The sequence below is a fragment of the Penicillium hispanicum genome (assembly GCF_028827665.1).
Source record: "Penicillium hispanicum strain IBT 35686 chromosome Unknown utg000002l_segment0_segment0, whole genome shotgun sequence".
Lineage (NCBI taxonomy): Eukaryota > Fungi > Ascomycota > Eurotiomycetes > Eurotiales > Aspergillaceae > Penicillium > Penicillium hispanicum.
Window position 1 is genome coordinate 555,693 of NW_026623194.1, and position 19,253 is coordinate 574,945.

Consider the following 19,253-nt stretch of genomic DNA (forward strand, 5'->3'; position numbering starts at 1 on the left):
CCCGCAGTCTATGACGCCTTCGGATCATACGATGACTGATCCGGTCCACAGCCCTACGGTGGAGAGGAGAGATGTGCCTCCCGATGCGCAGGTCTAAGGATCGCAGGTCGGCGTGATAAATTAGCCACCTCGTATGGGGGCTGTGTGGAAGAATCCGCCTAAGCCAAAAAGCCTACATGCAGGGGGCTGAGGGCCTCTAAGATTTATTCGCAACAGCCTGTATGTAGGAGAGCTCCTCCTTTCTCTCTTTCTCCGGGATAGATGAACTCCCACCCACTCCGCGTGCTCCTCCTTCACCACTATGAAGCGTAGTGGTCGATTGCGTACAATGCGATGCTCAGGAATCATGTTAGGCCAAGCCGAGAGAATATTCAGGGCTGCATACGACATGGTTAATTCAAGTCTCCTGCTGCTCTTGGCGTCTTCTTGGTCTCGTGTGCCTCGTTCTCTGCTTCCTCTAGGGCTCGTTTGCTTGGAGAAGCTCCTTGATCTTGAAAAGACCCTCATGGTCGCCATAGATTGTCTCCATCGATCTTTGTCAACCCATCCTCGAGTATATCCACCTCCAAAGTCGATCATCCAGGCGTCATCATTCGCGTCAACCAAGACATTTGCAGCCTTCGCATCCCCCCAAATGATTGGGGCCTGGTGCAGGCGGGACAATGTGGTCGTCACCTGCGCGTACCATTTTTCCCGCAAATAGGATGGCGTGTCAGGTGTCAAGACACACTCCAGAGTCGTGTTGTCGCAATCAATCCAAGAAAGGAGCAGTCCAATCAAAGTAGCATTGAATTCGTCCCGAACCACGGCGTGTAGACGAGGGGTATTTATCACCTCTCCAGACTCCAGTGTTTCTTCCATCTTTCTGTAGATATTCATTTCGCGCAGTACACCTCTTTTGTTCTTGGAGTCCACCGGCTTAAAAAAATAGATTTTTCCACCAGCAGATACTTTTCTAGGAAATTGAGAAAGCGGCTCATCACAGTCTGTAGACTGGAGTTCAATCTGCCTCGGGTAGAAGGAAAGCCAACTGGGGGAGAGAGTAACCTCGGCGAGGTTGACCATATCGGACGTAAACCCGTCTGGGACGGTATAATCCAAGAACGGTTCCAGGCGTCCATCGGCATAGCAGAGCAGATAACGACATGTTTCGGGAGTCAGATAGTCTTGGAGCGTGACTGACCTATGACTCGAGGGAGGCTGAATTTGGTCGAAGATCGCCAGGAATGGTTCCGTAGCCCATTCCTGTAAGTCTTGCTCTGCTGTGTCGGCGAGCTCATAATCGTCATCAAGGACTGAGTCCATCATCTGAATATATCACCGGAGGACCTGTGGAGATCTCGCGAAGTTGCTTGGAGACAGGTGGATGCAAAAGCATCTTCCCTTGCACACAACAGTGATCTCTGCTGTTTTTGTCATTTTGGTTGAGCAAGATGTCTTTCAAAGACCAGATAGGTTCCTGGTAAGTCATTTTCGAAGGCGTGACTTGTCGAAAGTGGACTTGTGAGATCTTGAAGTGGAAAACTTCCTGAGAGTTGCGTTGGTTCTCCTGCGATTGTTCATGAAGTTGGAAGAAGGGTGTAGAGACTCGCAGTTATTGATCCATTCAAATTGGCAGATTAACGGAATGGCAACACAGACTCCTTGATTCCAATTGGTCGGGTTCCCTCCTATCCTGACACATAGTCCAACTCCAATCCAGCGAGCTCAAGACCAGGACGGTCAGAGCAGCATGTCGCTGCGACAGACACTCCATCGAGCGTCCACGTTGTCGCGATCTCTTCGCCCTCGCATTGTGACATCGCTGACCGCCCACCCTCCCTGTCGCCCCGCGATTCCTTCCACTCCGACTCTTCGATCCCTCGCAATCCCATCTCTGACTTCCGATCTTGGACCTGCCGACACCATGGCCTCAAGTAGGTCTCGCGTCCAAAATGAGACCCGTATCGTGACTAATCCACCCCTCCAGCATCTCCCAGCGATGCCCGACTGATTGTCATCTCCGGGCCCTCGGGCGTCGGCAAGGGCACGCTGATTCAAAAACTCTTCGATGCGCATCCCGACACCTTCGCATTCACCGTGTCGCACACAACCCGCGCCCCACGAGCCGGGGAAGTCGACGGCGTCAACTATTTCTTCGTCGACCGCCCGGCCTTTGCCAATCTCGTCGCCGAAGGCGGCTTCGTCGAACACGCGACCTTTGGTGGGAACCAGTATGGTACGAGCAAGCAGACGATCCAGGACCAGACGGCCAAGGGCCTGGTCGTCCTGCTGGACATTGAGATGGACGGTGTCAAGCAGATGCGAGCCAATCCCACCATCAATGCTCGCTATGTCTTCATCAAGCCCCCCACCTTCGACGCCCTCGAGAAACGCCTCCGAGGGCGCGGCAGCGAAAAGGACGAGGATGTTCAAAAGAGACTGGCGCAAGCGAAGAACGAGATTGAATACTCGGACACGCCGGGTGTTCACGACAAGATCATTGTCAACGACGATCTACAAAAGGCATACCAAGAGCTGGAGGAGTTCGTCCTGGGCCGAAATTAATGAGCAACCACGCTTTACTGCCGCTTGACACGAGAAGTCGCGGAAAGCTATTAGAGACATGGCAGCGTAGAAGACCATGTGGCTTGTGTATAGTCTCGTTAGTGGGCTGATACTGATCTCCCCAGCACGCCTGTCTCTGTATATCGGCTCCATCCAAATAAAAACTTCAAAACTGTATACCCTCATCCGCTGTATGTGGACAGCCTTCGATGGGTATGCAATTCAACGTTTTGCCTGGTGCAACCGGTCTCTAGAGTTTGGGTACAACGACGATGATATCAATAGATGGATCGTGTATGAAAGAGTCCAAAAGTCAGCGTTGCCGCGGCCTGGCCATGATGATTCGCCATCTGGTTCTTTTCTTATCGAGTTGGAGAAAAGTGACATTTGAAACACCAAAGACGAACGATCTTAGATCAAAAACCTGCTCGCTCGCTGTATACACCCGGGCAGCGTCGCCATATCACCCCGAACAAGCGGAGCTAACGCAATTCGATCAACGCGATAGCAACGATGGCTCTAGACGGCCTCATCGTGAAATAGAGGCCCCAGGCCGGCCATGGAGCTCACAAGTGTATACCGGAACTCTCATGAATGCGCTTATACAATGCGTCAAAGTAGTGCTCCGAGCCTCAAAATACCAGAGGGTCCAATCCAGGCCTAGGTAAATAATAGAAACCCATATGCCCTAATCCTTGTGGCGCGTAATTCGCTGAAAGTCACCGCCCACGTTGAACTTGATTCCGAAAGCTGAGCAGCTCTGCCTCGTTACCCAGCGCTTACTGTAACCCTTAAGGGTTTCGAACCCCCATGTGAAGCAGAACCAAGTCAAACGGGATGCGGCTGATTCCCCAAATCCTGAAATGCCTTTGGTGCAGGCCGTCAAGCGACACGTACCCTGTCTTCCCTCCGCCGACGCCCGACCAACTCCTCGCTCACCCCAATGTCCACCGCGAACGCCTCTTCCAATGCGTCCATCGAACCCCGAAAGGCAAAACGGAAGACACGCCCCTATTTGCGCTGTACCGGCTCTATGAGCACTTGGTGCTGAACGACACCGTTGGCCTGCGAAACGAAATCGAATACTTCTGGTACGCGAGGTGGCCAGTCGCCTCCATTCCTGATCCGCAGGACCCCTCCGAATCTCGATATGCGGTCCTTGCTGCCATCCCAGCGTTGCTGGTCGAATCATTCAATCAACGCATTGACTTGGGACTGCCACGGAAAGCGGACGCCATCATCTCGCGCGAAGAGCTTGAAGAGTACCGGAAGGAGGATAAAGTCTTTGAGTCGCCCCCGGAGTGGACGCGCCAGGTAGCGCCGCTAGGGGAGACCCTGGTGATTCCGCATGACAACGACGAGGTTCTCGCGTCGTTCGATGATGACAGGGCCAGCGCTCAGCTGGCGGAGAAAAACATCCTGCATTGGCAACCGCATATTCATTTCATTTAGAGGCAGGATATATGAGCCGTCCTCTTCCTAGGGTCATGGTGTGGTGTGATATTGCTTGAATACCGGTCTGCGCTTAGTGGAAATCGACAGTGATAGGGGATTTGCCCTCGCTCTCGACAGCACTGGGCGCAACAGCGGCGTTGACAACGAGAGTTTCTGCTGGGCCATCCCCGTCGTTTCCCGGGGTCTTTCTGTTCCGAAAGATCTGTTTCAGAACCCCAAATAGATCGTAGCCCTCCCATCGCATCTGTAGTCCGTCCTCGACATCTTGGTTTCCATCGTGCCGCATCACAGCAGTGCCATATGCCCCATGGATATGACCACAAACCACCATCTTGGGCTTCACCCTTCGGATCTCGCGTAATAGATACCCATCGCCCTTCACCTTGACTCGTCCCGTCGGCCCCATCTCCCCATCGCAGTCCCCATACAACGCCGGCGGCCCATGAACCACCAGAATATCCGTGTCATCAGGCACCCGCCCGGTCCACACGTCACGGATGGCCGGATACTGAAACGCCCAGCGTCCACACTCCGGTGTCAGCGGAGACCCGTAGATCTTGACCCGGCGCGTCTCGAGGCCGGGCATCGGCAGGTCCACGGCCACGGCCTCGTCTTGCAAGTAGCGGATGCCGCCCCAGTCCAGCGCGTGCCGGCCGGGAACGTTGTCCGCGAGCGCGAGAACGCCCGCGTTGCTCGCGTCGAGGAGGATGTCGTGGTTGCCCGCAATCACGACCTTGTGCGTGTGCGGCTGCGACGATAGCCACCGGAGCTGCGCTTGTACCTCGGCGAACGTGCCGTGGACAGTTAGGTCGCCGGCGTGGATGAGGATGTCGCCTGGTGGTAGTGGAGGTGTTGCGTTGTGCGTGTCGGAGATGCATATGATGCGCACTGGGGCGAGGGTGTTTCCGTCATTTGGCGGAGGAAGAGGGATCGCGGTCGTGGATGGGTTGGGAGACGCGTGTTGCGCGGGTCGTCTCCAGAGCAGATCGCTCAGCGGCTGGACTGCACGCTGCAGCCATGTTGGCCGAGAAGACTGGTTGTAGGGGAAGGGGAGCAGGTGGTTGTTCATTTGTGGCTCGACCTACTTTCCACCAGGGATTAGGGAAGTAGAGAAGATGCAGTGGAGTCCACGGGCCTTTGGTAATCTGCTAACAAAGCATTGGGGGTAGACTGCCATTGCCTGATGTGTGAATAGACAGTTCCACGGCACACATACTTTTGCACAGCGGACAAGAATGACGCGCATGGTGATCTCTAATACAGAAAGCAGGCCCAGAAATAAATATGGAAAGTCACCGACTTATCATTGTATGGGCGATTGTGTTGCATCTCCAACGCAGAAACTCGCGCAGTATAAAAGTGGCTAAGAGAGTTTGTATCTGAATCGAGCAGAAGCTCGTATTACAAAACATTCACAATATAACTCAGGTGAACCTGGCCTCGGTTCAATTATATCATATGTGCACAGCTCAGGAAAGTTGCAAGCCACGCCTTAGAAATCGGGTTTTGCTGCGCAATAGCCCCAGGATCGCATGCGTTTCCTCAGCAGAAGATCCTTGCACAGCAAATCTATCCACAGCGGCAGCCGCTTTTTCTTGCAAAGAATCTACATCTGGAACCCACTCCGCCAAAGCAGGAGAGACAGACCCAAGCGTTAAAAGGATAACCGAAGAGAGAATGCTTGGGTGCGGACAGGTTAGTCTTCTTCAAATTGGATTTCCATTGAAGAGATGGCTGGGAAGCTTCACTTACGTATCAATAATCATCTCCGCATTAGATGTCGGAGCTCGCAGACGACGCACGGAGGTGTCCAAGTAGATGCGGGAATTGGCCAGACTATGCTTGCACTGTTCCAGCACCATCGGCGGAACCCCTTCCTCAGGCGATACTTGAACGGCGCAGAGCAGGAAGGGCCTCAAAATGATATCCTTGGCCGAGTAAAAGCGATGAAGCATAATTAGCTGGCTTGGGCTGCATTGGGATGGATCGGTCATGTTGGGTTTGATGGTGGGAGGTAACAAGTCGAACCAGGCCTCTAGCTGATGGTCAAGTTCCTGAGAGACACTCAGGATGCTGGACAGAGTCTGGAAGTCATAGGATGGACTATCGTCCAAGGTTGGCACCATGCCCAGAAGTCTTCGCGGCCAGTCGCTTCCATACATTGTGTGATGGACGCGATTCAGCAGCCGGCGAATGGAAAGCTCAGCAAGGAAGAGATGTGTCTCTTCTGCTTCGTTATCGGGAAAGACGGGGAATGGCGTCAGGTCGATTGCGTGTTCGATGCCGCTTCGTGGCAAGTGATACTCGGCAATCAGGTCACTGGAGAGGTAATCAGACAAGATCTCATCTCGACATTTCGAAAGGCAGGTCGAACCATTCAGTGTCAAAGGCCGCCCAAGCAAGAAGGATCAGATTGGGACCCAGGTTTGGAGGGTCAGGCACAGAATGACTGCGAGCAAAACACGTCAGTCAAGTCCTCAAAGTGGAAGAATGGCCGTTAGGATGCAATGTACCGGCCGTTCAAATACTGGATGCTCGTGGACGCCATGTGAACCAATTTCCATGATTGCAGAGGCCGCAGAAGGAAACCAAAGTATTTCGAGGCAAGGATTAACCCCCGAGGTAAGTTGACGGGGAAACTAAATGATGAGGCATGCTCGCGAATCAGGATCTGCAGCCCCGGTGAGATATACTGAGCGCCAGGGACCCAGTCGGCACTCGCAGTCTTCGAGGGATCGATCTGCTCGAGAGACGCACATCCCAGGGCCAGCACAACGAGACATAGCGCAAAGTCACAATCAATGCGTGGCCCAGAGGTGATATAGTGCTGGAGAGTTTGCAGAAACTCAGCACGGTCCACAATGGGCATCTCAACATGGACGTGTCGGAAGTACGCGTCCACCAGTGGAGCTACGTCGGCTTCATTGAGGGATGGTAGATCTTGCTCGGCAATCAAATAAGGAACGCAGGACAAGCTGCGCGGCACATGTCTCGTCGACTCCGTGCGTAAGAACACGTCTCGAGGGAATTCCCCGAAGAGCGTCTTGACGGTTTTGAGATGCAACAGAGTCTCATTGGTTGTTGTGTGGCCGATAGGGATGCTCATGGGTGGGATCTCATGGGCGGGCCATATGAAGGAAGAAGCTTCAGTGAGCGGCTGCGTTGTCGCTGGCGAATTCATCCCCAGTCGCGACGAGCGACGCCGGCCCGGAATGAGGGAGAAGTCGGTTTCTTCACGGTCCGGCGTTGAGTGGGCGAATGGAAGGCCATCCTTCTGCGCCTGGGGGTTGTTCGACGTGGTCGACGACTGCGCCTGGTTCCATATATAGTTCTCAACTGCTTCAAGACGCCGCCAGAACTCAGAGGAGGTGCTAGGCCCTCGCGGTCTGCAGGATGTCAGTCCGATGGGCCACAGCTGCATGACAAGGCTGTGATGAAGAAGGGGAAGCCCACCGTGTCGACTCGGCTTCATTATACACGCATTCCTCGCCTACGTCCTCGCAGAGACGACAGGAAGGGATACCGCCATTGCATCGGCGTTTCCTGGTCCCACATTGGATTAACTTATGGGAACCCTCATCATCGGAGCGAAGGACTATACATACCGCCGACGACAATAGTTACATGCTAGAGCAGCTCGCTTCCGGCCACTCTCCATGGATAAAACCCTGGCACATCCACGCCGGTGAAGCAATGTGAATGGCTTCCAGGATTCTTTCAGTTCTCGTCGGGATCCCGATCTTCTCGGCTGCGAAGTGGACCTGACGCCCGGAGTTTATATAAGCACGCCACATGCATGTCCAAGCGAAAACAAGAATCATACAAGAATACTCTTAGGAATGACTTGGATATCTAATCCTCATATTCGAGGCACGGCTGTATTCATTGATCTAGAGAACCACAGGCTAATGCAACACACCGAAAATCGCGAAACCACAGCAAAGCGAGTTCACCGACAAGTATAACCACCATCAATCCGCAGATCCGCGCCAGTGGTGTACGTACTGGCATCGCTCACAAAATACACATAAGCCGCCTTGAGTTCCTTCGGATCACTCTGCCGACCCATAGGGATCATCGACAACCAGCCCTGCTGGATCTCGGCCGGCACGAAATCCCCCAGCCCGGTCTCGATATACCCCGGCGAGATGGTGTTGACCCGCGCGAAATCGCGCCACTCGTTGGCCAGCGAGCGCGCCATATGGATACAGCCCGCCTTCGCCACGTTGTACGAGGTCTGCTCCTGCGGGTAGTTGACGATGTGGCCGGACATGGACGCGGTGATCACGAAGCTGCCGGTCCCGCGCTCCTTGAAATGCGCGCCGACGGCCTTGGCGCAATAGAACACCGCGTTGAGGTCGGCCTGGATGATGCCTTCCCACGCATCGACGGAGCCCTCGAGCACGCCGGCGTCGGCGGTCCGGCCGGCGTTGGCGATGAAGGAGTCGATTTTGCCGAACTCGGCGATCACCGTCTTCACGAGATCCTGGACCTCGTCCCACTTGGACGTGTCGCACTTGTAGGCGCGTGCCTTGACGCCGTATTCGCGCTCGAGCTCTTCGGCGTTCTGCTTTGCGCCTTCGGCGCGCGAAAGGTAGGTGATGGCGACTTGGGCGCCCATTTCGGCGCAGCCACGGGCGGCTTCCAATCCGATGCCTCGTGCGCCAGAAGCGCCTGTCACGACGACGACCTTGCCTTTAAGGCTGAGGAGGTCCTTGAGGCGGCTGGCTTGGGGGATCTGGATGGGCATCTTGTTCGGAGTTGGTGTTGGCGGGAAGGAGATGAGCCAGGAGTGAGGAGGAAAATGAGTGCGAGTATTTACCACAATCCACCGTATTCAGGGATACTCAAGTCCCTTTTATAATCCATATTCCCCAGCAATTGGGTGGTAAACCTCGATTAAACTTGTCAAGCCAGCACTTGCAGCGTATCTACTCCTGCACATCCGCTCTGATTGGACCAGCGGAAGGCTGGCGGCAGGATCCCGCCAGCTGTGGGCTGCAGTGGGTCTGAAACAGCCGGGCTTCTCTGAATGGACCGCATGAGGTTGATCGTGGTGGGATAATGTAGATCCACTATGTGGAGGGGTATGAGAGTAGACGTTTGGGTATCGAGTATGGACCGCATTCACGATCGGGTACCTACCTAGGTAGGTATGATGCTTGACATGAAAGAGAATTTGCGGGACTGAAATAGCAAAATCAAGGTAGAAGTTATTCTTTTATTATCAACACTCGAGCCCGGAGAGACTCGAGGACTGTGTATATGGCGCAGTGGCACGTAGCCTCGGGTAGCTCTATAAAATCCTGCCTCCCAATGAATCAGTTCATAAATCCAAATCGGACAAAGGTGTCCCTCCCATGACTATATCAGAACAGCCAGTGCGGGCTATTTATACTCCCGCCGCACCAATGTATGTCTCGCACCACCGACCAATTCTCAGCGCCAAATCCACCCAATACTTCTGATCCTCAAGCACATGTCCCTGCGAAGGATACGTAACCATCTCAAAAGGCAAGCCGTAGCAACGCAGCGCACGACGCAGACCCCAAGCCTGCGATACGTGGCACCGCGCATCCGCCTCGCCGTGCACAATCAGCATCGGAGGCACCACCGGCGCCTTCTCAAGATCAGCCCGCCGAGCAGCGTCCTTGAATGCCCAGAGCGCGCTCGGAGCGCGGTTCCGCGTATCGCCAGAGTCCATGTTCCAGGCCACGCCGCCGCGCGAGAGTTCGGGCTCGAACACGCTGCCTAGGTCCGAGGTCAAGGCCATCGCGTCGATGTCGCAGATGCTGGCGCCCGACACGGCGGCGCGGAAGCGCCATCCACCAGCGTGCGAGCCGTTGCGCACGCTGCATAGGTTCGTCAGGAACCCGCCTTGGCTCCAGCCGCCTACTAGCAGTCGTTCCTTGTCCGCGAAGCCCTGGTCGATTGCGCGCTGCGTGAGCGCGATCACGTCCGAGTAGTCATACACCCCCAGCCCGCCGATGGAGTAGGATGCGAAAGCCTGCCCGCGCCCTCTACTACCGCGATAGTTCGGCAGGAGGACCCCAAAGCCGAGTGACAGCAGGTACGGGGCCAGCATGAAGTAGTAGGTGTTGAAGGCATCGGTGAGGCGCGTGGTAGGCCCGCCATGGATGAGCACCGCAGTTGGCAGCGGACGACGTTCGGCGTTGGCTGAAGAAGAGGCCGGTGTCAGATAGAGAGCGTCCAGTTCCACGTCACCGTCCGTTGAGCTGCACGTCAAAAAGCTGCATGTCCCAAAGTGACGGCCTGCGAACCTTTGTCCGTGATTCGACACTCGCGTCATCGCGCCGTCGGACGAGAGTGTGCTGAAGACCTCGGCAGGGTGGTTGACGTCGGACGTTGCGACGGCAAGCACAAACTGGCCGTCGCTGTCAATGGCGGCGTCAAACGCCTCGAGCTCTTCCTTGCGACTGTAGAGCACTGTACCGTCAAGCAGGCACACGCGAGACTCCAGCCGGTGTTCCACCTTGACGAAAACTGCGCCACTTCGGCCCTGAACGAGGCCGATGGAGTCATCTTCTACCCCGAATCCCGCCCACTCATACTGAGAATTGGTGCTCGGTGCAGTGCGATAAACGCCGCAGCCGGCGGATGTCTGGTTGGCGGGCACACAGCCGCAAAAGTACAGATTCCCATCAGCAGCCCAGGACAGATCAATTATCACCTTGGGAAAGTGGCACAACTCCTCCACGGAGCTCAGGTCAACGTCAATGACTGAGACGGTGGTTCCGGTGAGATGAGGCTCCTCGATGTCGGGCGACAGACAACTGGAGAAGCCAATGCGCGTCCCATCCGGGCTCCAACAGAGGCCCGTAACGTGTCTATCGATGCTGGCACTCCGGACTCGCCTGGTACGCAGGTCGACGACCCTCAGGCGCGCAAATCGCCAGCTCTCGCCCCAGGGCCGCACGTCGGGGAGAGAGTCTCCCACCGTGGTAGATGGGACCTCCTCATCAGCCGACAGGAAGGCAATCTGGGTGCCATCAGGCGAGAAGGCAAATTCGCCGATTGGACTGGCGTTCTTGACCGATGTGATCGGGTACGCCTCCCCGCCCTGTTGTAATGGCAGGATATAGATCGCCCACTTGGTGCCGGCATCCGCGCGGTCGGACACAAAGGCCACTGCCTTGCCGTCTGGACTCCATGCGGGAGCGCAGTCGCGAAAGAAGCCTGGAGTGAGCTGCAGCGAAGAGTCGGAACGGCCGGTGGAGGCCAGCCAGAGGGTGGAGACGGCGTGTTTCCCTTTACGATGGCCCCAGGTGAGTTCAGTGGAGTAGAGGATGCTGGAGCGATCTGGGGAAAGGCGGATGGTATTTGGAACTTCAAGGTCGCATAGCGACTGGATGAGGTCTTCGTGGGTGGCCATTTTATATGGACAAGTGTAGTGAGGTAGTGAGCAACCGTGGAGTGTATGGACTGATATAAAAGTCGATCCTTTCTTGTATATTTTTGATTAGTTCAGCGTAGGCCCCCAAATTGCCCGAGATTAGGCAGATAGCAACAAGTCTCCTTAATCTCAATTGGTCCTCTCTGATTCTGACATACCGCCGCTAGTTTAGGCCCCCTTCTACACAACCGCGGTCGTTAGAATGTGCGGAGGCAGCAATATTTCATTAGCAATTCACTAATGTTCTCATCAAGTCAAAGCTGGCTATTTGATTAAAGGTGTGAATTCTTGGCCGACAATGGAAATGCGTGGATTGCTGATATGCATCATGGCATGAGGGCCCTATATCGATCGATTTTCGTAGCTGCTGTTCTTCTCCCGGACTCGATCTTGACGTCCAACTCTATGCACGGAATTCATCATCATAATTATATAGAAGGGAGCTCCAAGTTCCTCCCCATCTTGGATGCCTTACATGGCCTGCTTGCCCTGTGTCTCAATGGGCAAGAAGCACATGGCCAGGAAAGCAGCCAGGAGGAGCGCACCAGCTGCGTAGATCGGCGCCACAGGATCAGTACTAGCATAGATACCAATAATGGGCGCCATAAGCCCAGCAATCCGGTTCAAGCAACTGGCAATCCCAGACCCCGTGCCACGGTTGGGCGCTGGGAAGACCTCGGGAGTGTAGGCATACAAGACACCGTACATGATCATTTGGAAGAAAGCCTCCAGGGCCGAGCACACCAGCTGGACATTGGGGTCCTTGGAGGCCGTGAAGCAAAACAGCAAGACACCGGTGATCATGGTCGAAGCCGCCATCGTGCCCTTACGGCCGATATACTTAACATCGACCAGAACCCAGGCGAGCAGCGGTCCCGGGATGCCGCAGACGGCGGTGATGGCGTAGTTACGGTAGGTGATGTAGTTGGACGAGTTGGCGCTCAGATACTGCGGCAAGAATGCGTTGAACAGAGTGTAGCCCATTCCGATGCATGTCCAGCAGAACCAAATGAGAATGGCTGTTCGAAAGATGAGTCTACGTAACCAGTCGCGGATGGATATTCACGTACTCGAGACGGCAAGTCGCTTGTTCGCGAACAGCGGTGCTACCTGCTGGTAGGAGAATCGCTCGAGAGATCGCTTGACGATTTCGCCGTAGGAAAGCGCCTGCTTCTGGTCCTCCTCTGAGTGTCCACCAATCTCATTGAGTATCTCCTCGGTGAGCCAGGTGGTGGTCTTGTTCTGGTGGGCAATACCCTGGACCGCAGCCACAGCTTCATCCTGACGTCCGCGCGAGACCAGGAACTTGGGTGACTCGTATAGAGTGAAGAAGAGGAAGCGGCACAGGAACATGGCGAAAGTGATGGCACCCAGCGACAGAACGAGATATCTCCAACCCCAGTTGTTGGCCTTGGTACAGGTGGCGTAGTCCTCGCAGGAAAAGTTGGGAATGAACGCCCAGGCAAGCATACTAATCGAATATTAGTTGCTAATACACACCCATTCCGCGATTGAACCAACCTCGCAATCAAAGTACCGACTGACCACCAAGTGGCCAGTCCACTCAAGATATTCCCCGAGTTAGGAGGCAGGCATTCCAGGAACACTGCAGCATCCACGGGCAGATTACCACCCACGCCCAGCCCCAGACAAGCATAAAGTGCACAAGTCCTTGAGTCCATGTCAGTGAGTGCCATCTTCCAGGTCTTTCCTGAGTCTTACCCAACCCAGTTCGGTCCACCGCCAGCAGCGAGACCAAATATACCGCAAATGCACAGAGTCATGTTAAACGCCGGTCGCCGTCCAATAGCATCGGAGGCAATGCCCCAGAAGGAGGCTCCAATAATGAGACCCACGAAGAGCGAGCACGTCGCAAACCGAGAATCAGTCTGGGAAACACCGAATTCCATAGCGAGTGGTGTCAATGTGAGGGCAACACCCTGCTGCTGGTTAGCTGCTAACTTTGGCCCGACCACGCAATGCGAGGCATACCTGCAACCAGAGGCTGCAAAGTCAACACGTTAGCTACAATCGCTGGAGCGACGATCTCGACTGATGCATACTTATCTGCGACCCAACCCATGCCGCACAACACAAACAGGCCCCATTGATAGCGGCCCATGCCGATATCCTGGACTGCTTTGTTGATAACCTTTGCTTTCCCTATGGATCGAAGTTAGGGCAGGTGATACTTTGCAGCCTAATCGGCCAAATAGATCCGAATCTAGACGTAGAGCGAGTGATTCAGAAATCATGAACATACGATCATAGGCCGTGTCGCGGCCCGAAGACGCAACCTCGGCTTCAACTTCCGCTCGAAGGGCTTCCAAGGTTAGCGTGCTTCCTGTGGTGATCCCCGTCGCACCTTTCTCCTGGACAGATGCCTGGTCAAGACTAGAATTAGATCCGGTGGTTGCATCGGCCTTGGTTTGCGCGGAGGCAGCGAGAGGCACCACGACCTCGGGGAAGGCGCGTCGCTGCCGGTTGGTCAACAGGTCTCTCCAGTTAGGCATGATGCGTGCGGAACCGGCTTTTGATATTGCAAGGGGCAGCGGTACAAGTCAGACGCGGACGAATAGAATAAGCCGTTTGGTGCGACGGAAAAGGGACGTGGGTGTTGCTCGCGCGTTCGGCTGTATAGATCTCTTGCGTGAGGGACTAGACTACCGGATTTGTGCGGACGTGCTACTATAACGGTGTTGTCGAGACCGGCTGGGGAGAAGGGCGCAATGGATGGTGCCGAAGTAGCAGGCGCAGTGGATGGAGGAATCTGAGTCGCACGGTGATTCCAGATATGCGCGATGGGACTGCGGGAAGAACTGGGGATGGCGCAACGGGATTGAAATCGCAACTATTTGCTGCTACTTTCAGGATCTCGAGGTGTAGCCAACTGTTGAGCGTGGATCAAAATCTTGTTTGGAACTTTGAAGCTATGCAACCCAGACTGGCGGTTAGTAGCGATCTTGCCGGTATCCAACCAAATATGAGTTGGATTCGCTTCCAAATGGCGAGTATAAAGCGTCCGAGGGTGAACGCGGAGAATATTGGCGACAGAGGTGAGAAGCAGCTATAGGCCGTAGGTCACGAGAGCGTGCGCTTGAGGTGATGGCTGAGTCTGAGTGAAAGGGGCACGAGGTTGGAAAAAAGGCCCCGGGCGATATGGCCAATCTTGCTTTATAGAAAAACCTTTCATGCTGTCGAGGTTACTATTAGATAATTGGACCCCAATGGATGTGGTACGTGCATCCGAATGGCCAACCATGAAGGTCGATTGCTGTGGCCCTCTGGGACTATATGGGTCGAGTCTGGATGTCTTTCCAAGATTTTTGCCAGATGGACAGCCCTGGCGACCCACTGGTCGAGGCTTCATTGGACCGGACGCTTGGGATTCGTTCTGTTGCCGATATGCCAAGAGTCTAGGCGAGAGCGAGGCGGTTGACCGGACGCCATCAGGCCATGTAGATAACTAGATAACTCGTTTGCTAGTAACGAAATAGCTATGGGAGGTTAAGTATAGTGAACCTGCAGGAGGGGGAAGAATCCCCCGGGCGTATCATAGCGAGCGTTGGAAAAGACGATGCGTGGTGTAAAAGATCGCGATGGATCTGCAGACTCGGGCGTCGTCCTGCGCTGTTTACGTGCGTCATTTCTCGGGCCCGCACTGGCGTGGTTGAGTATAGTTCGTTAATAGAGGCACGGAGTGTTCGGTGAATATGTCGTGATCATATAGTCGGGAAGCATCTCTAGTCGGGATTTGTTCCAAAAAAAACTGTAATAGCCAATTATATATTGCCTGGTATCGCCATGGAAGATCTCTTCAGTCGGAAGCGTTGAAAGAATAGGAAAAACCACCCTTAATCCTCGTTGACGTTAGGATGTCGCTCCAGTCTGACCTGGAAGGATTTCGGAAAAATCCCTTCTGGAATTCGCGCATGGCATTGTGTGATCTGGCCCCGATATTTCTGACCGCCCGGTCAATGAGAGAAATCCAGTCTCTGGAGTAGAGGCAGATCTCCATTTCGCACTTATGCTTGTGAGGCTGGTTCGATGGCCGAGGAAATAGACTCACGCTAAGATGGACTTGGTTGCTCGAAGAGGCCGGATGTACATAAAGATGACAAGACAAAGTGGTCGAGGGTATGAGAAGTTGTAGGCACGGATGTCGACTATGAGCAGGAACAGATGATATATATCCGCAACTCGTCCGTCCGACGCGGATAATTTATGCATAAAGAGTAGAGTAAAGCAGGCGTGAATGAGAGCCAAGAAGGGCCAATGTACCAGGTTAAGAGTTGCCACCCCATCCCATCGTCAGCCTCCAATCCTGGCTGACTTCTCCAATACCGCGAACCAGACCAACGACGCCGTCAACGAAACCACCCTCCCCGCGATTGACGCGATCGCGCCGCTCGCGCTCCGCATCCGAGTCACTCGCGCGGATACCGAGCACCTCGTCCCGACTCAGACCCTGCAGCCGCTCAGCGTCCAGCCGGGTCAGTAGATCGCCTTCACCCTGACGCCGCGTCCAGGCTGCCTGCTTCACTGCCGGGGCCCAATACTCGGCCAGCGCAGGCTCATCGCGGCCGCGCGCATAGCATTTGGACAGGCGCGAGTTCGGGTCGTTCAGGAGCGAGGCATTCCAGCACGTCCGCACGACCTCGTAGCGCTTTTCAAGCAGGAAGATGGTCGGCCAGGCGACGATCCAAAGCTGGAGAATGACACACATCCACCAGATGTAGCGGTTGGCACGGAGACGGTTGATCCAGTGTGGGGAGTAGATGGTCACGGCGCTGTGGGCGGCTGTGAAGGAGAAGGAGAGCGAGCCGCGGTAGTTGAGGGAGCGGATGTGTGAAGCGAGTACGTCGCGCATGGCCCATTCCTCAAAGCCTCGGAGTTCGCGATGGAGCGTGAAACTGCACGGTTCGTGAAGGATTAGCATGTCTTCTCGCTGGGAAGGAGGGGAGGGAGATCCGTACGATTTCACGGGGGCCGGGTCGTCGCAGAACCGCTGGCACCACAGTTTCAAGTCTGCATTGACGTCGCTTTCCTGGGGATTTCCATGCTCGGCGTTGGCGTCTGCCGCGTCAGGGCCGGAATCGAGGAGAGCTTCGTTGTCCTCGGACGGGACGAGTGTGCGGCGTTGCGCAGGGGGTTTGTATGCGCGCGAACGCAGAATCCCGCCGCGGTATGCCGGTCGTTCATCTCCGTCCTTGATCACGTCCGTCATCATCCAGTTGATCAGCGTCGGTTGGCCCTCCCATCCGGTCAGCATGGTCTCTGCCAGGTCAAGGTGGAAATCGAAGTCGGTGACGGTGTGTTTGGATTTTTGTTTCTGGTTGCTGGATTTGGACGTTTCGCTGTGCGAGCCACGGATAGAAAGCAGCGGCCGCATGGGCAGCTTCATCTGCCCGCGGATGGTGTGGTAGAGGTCATCGCTGCTGCGAGAAAGGATCGGCGCGAGGGTGACGGCGACGGCGTCATGGCGTCTGATGTCGGTCGCGCCAGGCAGACCGTAGGCCGAGTCGATCAGGCGGAGAGGTCGCGGGACAGTCGAGCGAGGAGGAGCAGCGACATTAATATGGTCGGGCTCGTCGGTGTAAGGGGGAGGCAGGTCGTCGTCGAGCGACTGGAGCGAGTGCGTCGATGCTGCCCGGCCAGCGGGGAGATCGGCGATCCGGTCCATGGTTGGGGTCAAATGGGAAGAGAACGAGCGACGAAGAGCTAACGAGAGATGAAAGAAAGGAAAGTCCCGAGAAGAGGACCGCGCAGTCCGTTGGAGGATATATCGAAGGCGCTAAAGTCGGAGTTGCAGGGTTTTAGAGCCGCATCCTGCTTCGTATCGCGGATCGCCATTTGGCCCCGATGGTCGTTCTCGTATTGTTCTCACCATCTAGAAATCCTGATCGCAGCGAGCCATTGACTGACTGATCCACTGTTTTTTTTATCTGAACTAAATGAACTAAATGCATTACTCGACCGAAAAATCTATACAAAACACCAACAAGGGGAGTGCTGTAATCATCCGACCAAGTATATAGGAAGTATACGCCAGGAGCCTCACCTCTCCCAGATCATAAATCGATAGAACACTGCAACGAGCCCCAGGTAGGCGGAGTAAACTTGGCCGCTTCTTGACAGCCCTTGTGATCCCACGACCAATAAGCCTGGCCATAGCCAGTCGTGTCATTGCAAGCCGCGTCATCGTAAACAGAGCAGATCCCGTTGGTGATATACCACGACTTGGGGGATTTGAGTGGACTAGAAGCACAGTTTTCCCATGTACCAAAGCCATCATCTGTGTACCATCGACATGAAACCGCGGTGTCTGAGAGATCGGTGCTGAGCTTGCCACCGCGAAGGTCCTGGCAATGTCCTGCGGGAAGATTATTGTGTCCTGACATCAGGTAATAATCCCCCGAGCAATTCTTGTCGCTATACATCGCAATCTCCCATGTGCCCGACGTGGTCGTGGCGGTGGCACTTGTCGTGGTGGACTTGGTGCTTGTCGTTTTGGTGGTGTGGCTGGTTTTCTTCTCAGTCTCGCTCTCCGTTTTGGTCGAGTGTGTAGGTGTAGGTTCTGTAGAGCGAGTACTAGTAGTGGAATGAGTCGTCTCTTTTTCACTTGAATGCGTACTGGTGATTTTTGTCGTATGCGTTGTTTTGCTCTCGGTATCGGCAGAGTGTGTAGATGTGCCCTTAGAATGAGCACCGGTGGTCAAACGGGTCGTCTCCTTTTCATTAGAATGCGTGACCGGGGCGTTTCCAGTATGCGTTTCAGTATGTGTTTTAGTATGTTCTGTGAATGTACTTGGCTTTTGCTTCGAGCTCGTGGCTTTGGTCGTGATCGACTTCCTCGTGGTAGCCACCGTCACCCGTACGGTCGTGGTTGAAGTGACAACAGCATGGCTGGTCGGATCTATTGCCGGTGCTGCCTGCGCAGAAGAAGTAGTGTGCTTCGAACCTCCGTCCGAGACGACACTGGCAGAGCTGGCGATGATGCTCGACGATCCGGAGATACAGCCCTCAGTGCCGGTCTTGACACAAAGACCGTCCGAAGTACACTGCAAGGCTGATGAATATGAGATACCACATGCTGGTATGAGAGCCAGAACTTACACATTGCGACAGTGGACATGGATTGAGCGCAGCAAGATCAGCCATGTCACTGGGACGCACCGTTCCAGGCACCTGAGGCCCACAGACGGCGTTTGGCAGCGCCACTGGCATCGGAGGCTCACCAGTGCTGAGGCAAATAAAGTCTCCCTGCTCGAGATGCTGGCACCCATTCCACCCCCAAGTCCGAGAGTTGTAAGACCCGATCTCGGCCTCGGTGATATCGTATGTCTTGGCGATCTCGCTGCAGGTATCATATGCCTGGATGGTGTAATTGTAACAGAGGCCATCGCTGTCTGGAGTTGGCGGAGCAGATGGAGACTCCTCCAGGGAGCAACAGACGTGAGATTCGGGGCTCAGTGATGAGCATGAGAGGCGTGTATTGTAGGTATTCAATTCAGCCATTGTAATGCCACACCTGTCAGCCAGAGTAGCACAGGTATCGCCGGAGATAACACGGATTGTTGGACAAGTCGCGGAGCGTTTTTGAATGGACAAATGCTGATTACAAGTCAATCGGGGATGTGAACAACCTGGGATATAGACAGTACAAACCTGGTGAGAATCTTCAGCCAGAACAGCTGATATGCCCATCACGTACAACAGCAAGAAGCAGTAGTTGGCAAGTAGTTGGTTCAGTCGGACGGAATCCATCGTGTCCATGCTGACGTACAGACGAGTCTGTGATTTGCACTCGTTCTTGGTCTTTATATCAATAAAGAAT

General features: G+C 54.7%; 10 protein-coding genes across 10 annotated transcripts; 2 read left to right on the forward strand and 8 right to left on the reverse strand.

The window, feature by feature from the left end:
• Positions 1-196: 196 nt before the first annotated feature.
• N7459_001974 (uncharacterized protein) lies at positions 197-1,308 on the reverse strand (the record flags this gene model as incomplete). Its single annotated transcript, XM_056941159.1, has 2 exons — positions 197-299; positions 386-1,308. The coding sequence occupies 2 exons, from the start codon at positions 1,306-1,308 to the stop codon at positions 197-199; spliced, it is 1,026 nt and encodes a 341-aa protein (XP_056803014.1).
• Positions 1,309-1,906: 598 nt separating this feature from the next.
• On the forward strand, positions 1,907-2,547 carry N7459_001975 (guanylate kinase; the record flags this gene model as incomplete). Its single annotated transcript, XM_056941160.1, has 2 exons — positions 1,907-1,916; positions 1,970-2,547. The coding sequence occupies 2 exons, from the start codon at positions 1,907-1,909 to the stop codon at positions 2,545-2,547; spliced, it is 588 nt and encodes a 195-aa protein (XP_056803015.1).
• An 837-nt stretch (positions 2,548-3,384) lies between these two features.
• N7459_001976 (uncharacterized protein) lies at positions 3,385-3,999 on the forward strand (the record flags this gene model as incomplete). The annotated part of the gene is made up of 1 exon (XM_056941161.1): positions 3,385-3,999. One exon carries the CDS (start codon positions 3,385-3,387, stop codon positions 3,997-3,999), a length of 615 nt encoding a protein of 204 aa, XP_056803016.1.
• Positions 4,000-4,072: 73 nt separating this feature from the next.
• On the reverse strand, positions 4,073-5,071 carry N7459_001977 (metallophosphatase domain-containing protein; the record flags this gene model as incomplete). Its single annotated transcript, XM_056941162.1, has 1 exon — positions 4,073-5,071. The coding sequence occupies one exon, from the start codon at positions 5,069-5,071 to the stop codon at positions 4,073-4,075; it is 999 nt and encodes a 332-aa protein (XP_056803017.1).
• A 679-nt stretch (positions 5,072-5,750) lies between these two features.
• Positions 5,751-6,164, reverse strand: N7459_001978 (fungal specific transcription factor domain-containing protein; the record flags this gene model as incomplete). Its single annotated transcript, XM_056941163.1, has 1 exon — positions 5,751-6,164. The coding sequence occupies one exon, from the start codon at positions 6,162-6,164 to the stop codon at positions 5,751-5,753; it is 414 nt and encodes a 137-aa protein (XP_056803018.1).
• A 335-nt stretch (positions 6,165-6,499) lies between these two features.
• N7459_001979 (fungal specific transcription factor domain-containing protein) lies at positions 6,500-7,423 on the reverse strand (the record flags this gene model as incomplete). The annotated part of the gene is made up of 1 exon (XM_056941164.1): positions 6,500-7,423. The coding sequence occupies one exon, from the start codon at positions 7,421-7,423 to the stop codon at positions 6,500-6,502; it is 924 nt and encodes a 307-aa protein (XP_056803019.1).
• Positions 7,424-7,951: 528 nt separating this feature from the next.
• On the reverse strand, positions 7,952-8,752 carry N7459_001980 (SDR family oxidoreductase; the record flags this gene model as incomplete). The annotated part of the gene is made up of 1 exon (XM_056941165.1): positions 7,952-8,752. One exon carries the CDS (start codon positions 8,750-8,752, stop codon positions 7,952-7,954), a length of 801 nt encoding a protein of 266 aa, XP_056803020.1.
• A 3,135-nt stretch (positions 8,753-11,887) lies between these two features.
• N7459_001981 (MFS transporter) lies at positions 11,888-13,929 on the reverse strand (the record flags this gene model as incomplete). Its single annotated transcript, XM_056941166.1, has 7 exons — positions 11,888-12,435; positions 12,487-12,887; positions 12,938-13,087; positions 13,139-13,356; positions 13,409-13,421; positions 13,480-13,579; positions 13,680-13,929. The coding sequence occupies 7 exons, from the start codon at positions 13,927-13,929 to the stop codon at positions 11,888-11,890; spliced, it is 1,680 nt and encodes a 559-aa protein (XP_056803021.1).
• A 1,772-nt stretch (positions 13,930-15,701) lies between these two features.
• Positions 15,702-17,099, reverse strand: N7459_001982 (uncharacterized protein; the record flags this gene model as incomplete). The annotated part of the gene is made up of 1 exon (XM_056941167.1): positions 15,702-17,099. The coding sequence occupies one exon, from the start codon at positions 17,097-17,099 to the stop codon at positions 15,702-15,704; it is 1,398 nt and encodes a 465-aa protein (XP_056803022.1).
• A 388-nt stretch (positions 17,100-17,487) lies between these two features.
• On the reverse strand, positions 17,488-19,192 carry N7459_001983 (LysM peptidoglycan-binding domain-containing protein; the record flags this gene model as incomplete). Its single annotated transcript, XM_056941168.1, has 4 exons — positions 17,488-17,993; positions 18,051-18,477; positions 18,533-19,030; positions 19,085-19,192. 4 exons carry the CDS (start codon positions 19,190-19,192, stop codon positions 17,488-17,490), a joined length of 1,539 nt encoding a protein of 512 aa, XP_056803023.1.
• Between the last annotated feature and the right edge of the window lie 61 nt (positions 19,193-19,253).